The following is a 9,901-nucleotide window of genomic DNA, read 5'->3' on the forward strand; positions in this document are numbered from 1 at the left end:
GATGCCTGCAGAGCATCCAGGCCAGTTTTTTTTGTTTGTTTTTCAGTAATACATCCAGTTTGTTTTGTTTCTCATTGCAGGTAGCACAGCATAACTGACACAACTTTTGTCTTGATTCTACTAAAGCTGCATGTGAGTGAAATCAAACTATGGTAACTGAGCACTACTACCTGCAGCACATTGATTGGTCAGAGATAAATATCACCTTTAAGGCAAAAAGATCTTAGCAGCAGAGCACACCAACAACTTCTTTGCACTTTAAAGTAATTTGAACACCAGGCAGACAATGTACAACAGCTTCTTCAAATTTATAAAAACAACTTTTACATCAGCTTGCCTTTTTCTAAAAAAATAAAGCACATTATGTGAAGTAGCAATAAATAAGTTCTAAGAAGTATTTCAGTTTTTGGTCCTGGCCAGTTGATGATCATGATTTTCTTCATCCTCCTGCTGTTTTATTTTTTCTTGTTGAGTGGCCATTTGAGGCTATACCGCCCTAAACTAGCAACAACAAAATGAATTATAATTCTGTGATGTTTTTAAGGTGCTTTGGTCTGCTTGAGTAAAGTGCATTGTGAAAGCAAACCAACCCAAAGGAAGGTGTGACATTTCCCAAAGGAAGTCCCCCAGACTACCCTGGTGTGAATGTGCCCTGAGTTACATTATATATCACATAAATAAGCTTTTTTTTAATTGAGTCAAAAATAGCAAACGTGTTTTGGTTCTTACTTTTCAAGGTTTCCATTAAACATCTGCTAAATCCTCTTTCCAGTTTATAACAGCTGTGCAGCGAATAGCCGACGATGCCACCTTCCCACATCAAACAGCCTAGTTTATTCACACTAAATCAGAAGGTGTTTATTTTGCATTTCTCTGCCTTTTCACATGTATGTTTTAAATCTTGGCTTTTATAAGGTAAAACAATAATTATTTATCATCCTTACTCTCAGAAAACCCATATAACAGCTTACTGTCATTAAGCAAATTCCTTATTGTTTTTCTACCAACAACTACAAAAGTTTAATACCAAACATAAACTGAAGACTTGTTTGATTTATCAACCCATCTTTTTTGTTTGTTTTGTTTTTTCCCAGTATTTTTTCAATTTTTGACATTTCAATTAAGTAACTGAATAGGCTCATTTCCACTAAGGGTGCGGGTAGGGTGTAGACATGGTTTGTAAACTGTAATCTCATTGTGTTTCCACAGCCAACCATAACCTTACTTGAGAGGTGGAGTATCAGTCAGATAGCAATAAGCCTCAGCTACCTAATAGCATGACGGACCTTCCTTAAAGTATAACTGAAACATGACTCAGGAACAAAGGAGGAGATTGATGGCTATCCAACAGATTGTGTTATGTCTTCTTGGCGGTGCTTTGTGACACCATTTTGAAAGGAGATTTAATCTACAAAAAGAAAATCTGTTGCTCTAAACAAGGAGCCGTTCCTGCATTGTTTTATGCCAGGTCGCATGTGAAGTGACTCTTTTTCTCAACCACTCAACGGATTGCTCAAGTTCCACCCTTTTGGGTCGGGTCAGTTAGATTGGTACCCCAACACAAGGTTCCTAACAAAGTAAGATGGGACGAGTCAGATATTAAGGTACCCTTCCAAGCTTTCAAATGTGGAAACAAAAGAAAGTGTCATGATGCGCACCTGTCGGTGGAAATGGGCTAATGACATTTATTTTTTCCTGAGTCAAGATGAGTCTGACTTTCATCTCTGTGTCTACAGATGATATGGGAATATCTAATTTGTGTCCTAAAATGACCATCTGTATACTATTGGTGTTATATAACTGCTTGTTCCCAAGTGACCACCTGCATGTTATATTATTCTGCTTGTTTTGGGAACTGTGTAACTGCCTATCTTTGGAAGGGTGAGAAAAGGGTGTCTTGTAAATATGTTTACAAGACAGGATCTCAGGACTCATCCTCGCCTGTGGGAAAGGACTGGCCATCCTCTCTCTCATGCGATGTTGTGTTTTTTCTAAATAAGTATAAAGACGGGGAAATCCCACATCTCGGTAGAGTCTGCTGCGGGTTACGTACGAACGCCCAGCCGGGGTTTTCTAAGCCACTCTACCGGGACTGTTGGCTCTCCAGTCCGTGTCAAAGGTAGGGCAAGCTATGCTATGCTATGCTATGCTTATAAGGCTGAACCCATTGAGATGTAATGATGAGTGTCATGAGCTGCGGGGAATAAACCTGACACACTTATTCTAGCACTCTGACTTTGTGTGTTTCATCTGCCGACCACCACGAACCTCTAAAATCACATATTACATTATTGGCGTCACGAACAATTAATACATTGTAATTGATGTTATTTGGTGGCTGCAGAAATGTTTATGAAACATAATAAGAAGCCTCCCGCCGTGGAGCAATCTGATGTGCCAGGTTGGACTGGCGAATGGAGTGAAGTTGCGCTCTGTCTGCGGGACGGCGGTGGTCGTCCCGAGCCGTGGGGAGATGCTGTAAAGGACGGCTCTCTAGCGGCTGCATTGCCTGCGCTTAAAGAAATTGTTGTTCCTCCGACATCCCCGTTGGGGGGGATTCAGAGGCGTGCGTGGTTTTGTGCATCAGCATGGCGTGTATCGCAGGAGAAAAAAGAACAGTTGGAAACACAGCTGTCTTTAGCCAGGCAAGAAGTAATGAAAATGCAGGCAGAGAAAGACGCACTGAATCACTGTTTGAACAAAGCTTTGGTGGGATTGGCTCAGACTCGGTGGCAAATGCGGAGGAGACCGCCCCGCCGTACTGACCCTGCCAAAGTCCGTACCGTGGCTGCACGGGTACGGGAGGATGCTAGTTGGGATCCCATGAAATGGGATGAGGATGTCTGGGACGAGGCTGAAGGGTTAGACTGGTATCAGGCAAAACCAGTGACCCGTCGTCGCCTGACTGAGGATATGGCTCAGTTAATGATGAGGGAAGGAGTGTTTCTGGGAACGGCTGATGCATGGGCTGATATGAATGTGCCCAAATCAGTACGGGATCAGCTGATAAAAACCAGTCCTCCACATTACAGATCCCTGGTGTTAACGTTAATGTTAAATTCTGTAGACAGACCTGCTTCTGCTGTACAAGGGATGATAAGAGAATTAGAAAATCTGGCGGATGGATTTTGTTGGACCGTTGCCAGTCTCACAGAACTGTAAATATGCATGTACTGCTGTAGATACATATTCTGGAGTATTGATAGTTCATCCCTGTAAATTTAGTAATCAAAAGGCAACGTTAAAATGTTTGGACATGATTGAACAATATTATGGCATGCCTGTACAAATTCAAACTGATAATGGATCACATTTCACAGGTCACATGGTACGGAAATGGGCGGATGAAAACCATGTAGAATGGATTTATCACATTCCGTATCACCCACAAGCAGCAGGGTTAATTGAAAGATTAAATGGATTATTGAAATCCTCACTGAGGAAAGCCTCTGGTGATAATAGTTTAAATAATTGGAAGCGCAATTTACCAGAGGTGGTTAAACAAATTAATAACAGACCTCTTGCAGAAGGAGTGACACCACTCACTCGAATGGTCATGGTGCATGCTACCCCAGCAGATGAAAGTGTTAAAATGTGGAAAATACACAATGATGCTAAAATTCCACTGCGTGCCACACCTGGCTCAGCGGGTTTAGACCTGACGAGTCTACAAACAGTAACGCTCCCTAGTCATACCCCAACGGTTGTGAAAACCGGTTTAGGGTTACAATGCCCGCCGGGCATGTACGGACATATCCTGCCTAGATCAGGACTGTCTCTGAAAGGAATCACTGTTATGGCAGGCGTAATTGATGCTGATTACCAAGGAGAACTGGGTGTAGTGCTATTAAATATAGCTGCTGAACCGTTTGTGGTCACTAAAGGTGACAAAATAGCTCAACTGGTAATAAAGCCATGTAATATGACAATGGTGCAAGAAATAACAACACCACAGGTGGTTACAACTAGAGGTCAAGGAGGATTTGGATCTACAGATAAAGTGGGTGCTAAGGTTTGGGTCAGGCAAGAACATGGCCCGCCTAGACCTGCTGAAATTATCGCTCAGGGGGCGGACTCAACCTGTACTATAATATACTCTGGGGAACAAGATTGGAAAAATGTTCCCGTGTTAAAATGTTATTTAAGAGAAGACTAATGCTGTTTGCTATATTCTTCTGAAGTTATGTGTCTCTTTCAGCCTGGTGTGCCTGGTGGATGTCTGAGTGGGGGTGGAGGAGGTTGATCGGCGGACCCAATAAGGAGGGGGCGCAGAAGGATCCTCGCTATGGCCCGCCTACGACCTGGTGGTGCCGCCTGCTGGGGCATGCTGCAAGCTGCCCTCACTGCCATCCTCACCAACAGCTTTGTGACTGCGATGACGCCCCACCGGTCGATGACGGAGGTGGGCATGTTTCGGACGGGCTGGAGGTACGCAACAAGGATGAGGAGACAGGATAACTTCACCTGTCCAGCCAAACGAATCTGTTATATTGCTAATCTAACCAGTGAATGCCCCATATATGTGTGTCGAGGCTGCATACAAACGATGCACCTACGGAGACCGATGACATCAGTACATGTACAAGCTGGATGCAACGTCACTGTCACGTCGGACGTGATGATGCTCCTGGTTCTGACCGATGGAACTATATTGGGAAATGGTACTAATTCACAGGTGCAGGTTTATGAGTCATTCCAATTAAGAAATGCTACAACCATTCACAATCGGATTGATCCTTTGATTCACCCGGTGGATGTGCTGCCAAAGGAACTAGTAATTAAAAATCATACAGCTCCACTGGTGACGACCTGCCAGGAAAGAGCACACGCTGTGGTTCGAACAGGAGAAATCACTTGGACAATGTTGTCCAACACTGGAAATAAAGCTAGCCAGGCCGTTCATCGCCTGGGGAACTGGATGCCGGTCCCTATAGGACCCCAAAAAGAGACTGCAATCATTTTACAACAACAGTTGAAATGGCAAACTAGATTGTTTAATGACACTGCCGATGTTTTAATAAATGTAACCAAAGCTATTGATGCAACTGTGTGTGGTTTACAGGTGATATATTCCCGACTACAGGAGGAGAGGTTTGTACGGGTAATAACTACACCTAACCCAAATGAATGGAGACGATTGTTTGATATATCTGATGCTTTATGGTTACAAATAAAACCTGAACAGACTCGATGTAATATGACCATGTGTACAGTAAGTTGGATACAGTGGAATGTTACTCAAGTAATCACCATCTGTAAGTTTCAGGTATTACCATTGGTCGTACATAATAAGTATATGTTTTTGAGAACTTACGGTGAATGGTTTAGTCCCCAAACTAATCACACGTATGACCTGAAGGACTGTGAAACTACTGATCGAGGCCAAGCCTGCCTCTTATCTAAAGGGTATAGAGATCCATGCTTTACAGGAGACACGGCACTGTGTGAATGGTATATAGAACCAGCTAGCGACATGCTATGGCAAGTGGGCCCCAACACCCTTTGCGTAGCTACTACTCACAACCATACTCAGTTGCCTACTGTACCGTTCTCAGGTTGTTTAAAAGGTTTACACCTATGGCATTGGCACAATGTAACTTACAGGTTGACTAACTTTACCACAGAATCTCATCTGACGGCTGTCCAGTGGAAAGTGTTACACCTACCATGGCGAATTTCTCTGGAGCGTTTCCAAAGTGCACTGTCTCGCTCCCGTGATCTTAAAGATATTATGTCTAGCCATTCTCAGAATGTTACCCGTGCCTTAGTAACAACTCTAGTTAACCGGGAACAGGTTTTGCATGCAGCAAAGATGGTGGAGATGGACAGTGCTCATCACTGGTGGGACATTTTTTCAGGAATGTCTGTCACCGCTAGAACATATGTAGCTCCACCATTATTGATTCTTGTGGCTATTTTATGTGTGTTGACGCTATGCAATGTATTAACATGCCTTTATATACGCCGGATTAAACAACGATTGTCTAGGACCATATATTACACTGCCTTAAGATGATGCACATACATATTTTAGCAGAAGATGGACCTTATGGAACGATGTGTTATCATGTAACTGTGGATACAGATACTGATGTAGATCAGTTCACTTATATGCACTGGAGTAATCAAGATCGATGGGTGCACAATGATGTATATGCCACGCGAATGGAGTTGTTAGATTTCGTGTGTCATTGGGTCAATACTATCTGCCAGGAGTATCAACATGCTCCTGGCCATACTGAAGATGATGATGTTATCTGGGAAGGTGAAAGTTTTATGAATTAAGGCCATTTTAGGCCAGAGGTGGAATGATATGGGAATATCTAATTTGTGTCCTAAAATGACCATCTGTATACTATTGGTGTTATATAACTGCTTGTTCCCAAGTGACCACCTGCATGTTATATTATTCTGCTTGTTTTGGGAACTGTGTAACTGCCTATCTTTGGAAGGGTGAGAAAAGGGTGTCTTGTAAATATGTTTACAAGACAGGATCTCAGGACTCATCCTCGCCTGTGGGAAAGGACTGGCCATCCTCTCTCTCATGCGATGTTGTGTTTTTTCTAAATAAGTATAAAGACGGGGAAATCCCACATCTCGGTAGAGTCTGCTGCGGGTTACGTACGAACGCCCAGCCGGGGTTTTCTAAGCCACTCTACCGGGACTGTTGGCTCTCCAGTCCGTGTCAAAGGTAGGGCAAGCTATGCTATGCTATGCTATGCTTATAAGGCTGAACCCATTGAGATGTAATGATGAGTGTCATGAGCTGCGGGGAATAAACCTGACACACTTATTCTAGCACTCTGACTTTGTGTGTTTCATCTGCCGACCACCACGAACCTCTAAAATCACACATTACAACAGATTAATGGGTTTGTGTCCTTACTGAGAAGAGGAAGTGTCAGTTAACAGTGAAAGTGTAACCTTGGTCAACAGGAAACTGTTGAACACTTTGCCTGAGGGGAACTGACACATCTGTCTGGGCATGAATATCCCATGAAGGGCCTTTTTATGTGGAAATTTTAAAAGAGCATACATCTTTTAACTTGCAAATGAGAAAATATCAGCTGGCTTTCAGGTGTAGAATATCAATTAAATTCTGTTTGCAACTTTAACTTTAAGGTGAATGAGGTTGTTTTCTGTTCTACATTAATGGGGGGAAACTGGCCTTTAGTCTAATTAACACTATTTATGAAAAATGTGCTCACTGATTCCTGCTGTAAGGAAAATATCTTACAAAATATCAGTTCTGACATCAGATGCTACAAAAATAGTCATCTTCAGGCCTTATTGTAATGACAAAATGTCTCGAAGTTATTAGTTTTTAATCAATTTGATGACCTGTAATTGTCCGAGTCACCAATTTACCAAGTCTGGAGTACCTGAAGTGTTGGTGAACATCTGTAATGTTCTTTTGGTGTGTAAAAGTCTACACTGCCAGGTCTCGTCAAAACTTACCCAATACAGGGGTATGAAAGGCGTAACAAAGAAAATGAGAACTGTGGACGGATGTAAAACTGGGAGTTAATAGATTTTATTGTGGTAAGTGGAAATGAGGAACCACACAAAAAATAAAGGTGGTGAATCACATGTTGGGATTAGCGAAGCTGCTTAAACCAAAACACAATATAACAAATATTTTCAAAATTCAACTCAACACAAGCCAGTAAAAAACAAAACCAAGAGTAACCAAAAGGGTGAACAAAAAAACTGGCCTACTAATCTACAATGTTAACAAAAAGTGAAGCAGCTCCAATATCTAAATTCAACAAAAATACTATATACAACTACAAACCTAAACTAGCCCAACACATTCTACTTTTAAAGATAATCTAACAAAATATAACTAAAGGAGAAGCCAAAAGAGCTTTAAGTCATTACCAAACAAAAGAAGTGAGATAAAGAAAACAAGACTACAAGTCAGCTATATGCAAAATGAAGAACACAAAATTCAAACAGTTTTAACACTGGTGGAAACCAAAAAAACACACTAATCCTGCTACATAACCACCACCAAACAAAGCATATGGGCACAATTAAAGTTCACAAGCCAAGGGCAGTCTGTCTATGCAAACAGGCTGCAATGTTGATGACTGGCCAGGCAATTAACCAATCAGGTGGTAGGAGGCGAAGGCGTGGCGGATGGAGCCAATTCTCAGCATGTTTAATTCTTGGCATGATTCAGGGTGGCAAAAGAATCCATTTCACTTCATTAGTTTGGTTTCTCCCTAGTTTTTTCTCTGCATCATGTTGGGGCAGTCCCCATGACTCTGAATTGCAGTGAAACCGCAAAAGTACTTTAGCAAACCACCCTTTCATCCCCATGGTGCTAAATCTGTACACAAGCCAGGACTGTCTGGAGCAGCACCACAGCCCAGTTGGTCACAGACACCACTATTGTTGCGTTTGGCGCACTTTCACACTGACGTCATATCCTCTAGTGGTGCGATTACGTTGTCCGCACAATACCACAGAGGGTAGAGGACTCAAACCTATCCACTTTGGTACCTGTTTTCAGACATGATCCGTTTCATGGAGGCTAATCCCTGGTTTCGTGGGGATGAAAGGGTGGTTTGCTAAAATACTTTTGTGGTTTAACTGCTATTTGGCATCGTGAGGACGCTCCCCAAAATAACTTTAAAAGATTCCGAAGCACAAACAGAACACGGAGGTCTGCTGTTGTTTTCTCATGCTGTTTGTGGAAGTAAATAGGGCCTGAGAGCACAAATGCAACATGATATGACAGATGTCATCGTTGCTGAACGATTCCAGTTTGTGTTTACATAGACAGGATTCGCCTGGCATTTTAAAAAAAAATTCACTCTGGGACCCTTTCTCAAACCTTTGTGATTTTGTCCACCCCAAACTCTATTGCAGAGTAAACAAAAGGCCAAATCTCATCAAAGCTTTTGGGTTTTACTGTCTCAGTCTTGTCATGTAAACAGGGTCTCAGTCATAAAGTCAAATAACTCAGCAAGTGGAGCACAAAAGAATAACTAAAAAAAAAAAGGTACATACAGTACCTGAAAGTGATGTCCTCGCACCCTGTTTACACGTTTCAGTGCAAACCCCCAAAATTTTCCCTTTGCATATTTAAAAAATAAAATTACAACAACAAAATTAAAACTTCCTCCACGTAAACTGAAATGCAAATAGGTCTGGAAATGAAACAATGTGCATGCCAAGCCTGTAGTGGGCAGTAAAACTTTGCAATGACACATCCAACGTGTGCATTACATCCTCATCTGACTTGAGGGCGTAACAACGGCTTTTTATAGAGGTGTATTGGTTATCCGTGCATGTAAGCTATGTGTCTTTGCTGATGACATAAATGTTGCACAAAAAGCAAGTTTTGTTTTAAGAGACCAAAATAACTTAAAAAAAAACATTAAGCCGCACAAACAGAGGACAGAGGTCTGCCATTAATGTTGTTGTTGCGTGTGGTTTGCAAATGTACATGGCCTGATTGCACAAATGCACAGTGATATAACACATCATCATGTATGATGCTGAGGTATGCCAAATGACCCAGGAACTAGACTGAAAATCAGTGGCAACTGATTTAATAGAGTAATGAATCCTCCTCAAAGCCCAGACCTTAACATTTCTGAAGCAGGTTGAGATCAGTTTGACAGACAACAGAAATAAGGACGCCCCCCCAAATGATTGACATCCAAAGAATAGCTTTGAAATGTCCTTCAAGAACCCCGAAGAACTATTCCTAAAGACTACTTAAACAACTAACAAGAAAACTTGTCTACAAAGGTATAGGCTTTAAGTATATAAGTGGTCATACCCAAAACTGACCAAAAAGTACTACATTTTTAAAGCCTTTTATAATTATAAAAACTTTATTTATACCTTATATAGTAAAGTTCTGTTTTTTTTATATGAAAATAGT

At 41.7% G+C, this 9,901-nt stretch overlaps 1 protein-coding gene across 1 annotated transcript; it reads left to right on the plus strand.

Moving 5' to 3' along the window:
• The first annotated feature begins 1,351 nt into the window (after positions 1 to 1,351).
• On the plus strand, positions 1,352 to 6,434 carry LOC121634748. Its single transcript, XM_041977648.1, has 2 exons — positions 1,352 to 1,604; positions 4,199 to 6,434. Exon 2 carries the CDS (start codon positions 4,286 to 4,288, stop codon positions 6,014 to 6,016), a length of 1,731 nt encoding a protein of 576 aa, XP_041833582.1. The 5' UTR covers positions 1,352 to 1,604; positions 4,199 to 4,285; the 3' UTR covers positions 6,017 to 6,434.
• The last annotated feature ends 3,467 nt before the right edge of the window (positions 6,435 to 9,901 follow it).

This window comes from Melanotaenia boesemani, chromosome 23 (assembly GCF_017639745.1).
Source record: "Melanotaenia boesemani isolate fMelBoe1 chromosome 23, fMelBoe1.pri, whole genome shotgun sequence".
NCBI classification, from domain to species: Eukaryota; Metazoa; Chordata; class Actinopteri; order Atheriniformes; family Melanotaeniidae; genus Melanotaenia; species Melanotaenia boesemani.

Bases quoted from the DNA above. Each gene is read 5' to 3' on its own strand.
- LOC121634748 (XM_041977648.1), top strand. From the start codon at position 4,286: ATGGCCCGCCTACGACCTGGTGGTGCCGCCTGCTGGGGCATGCTGCAA.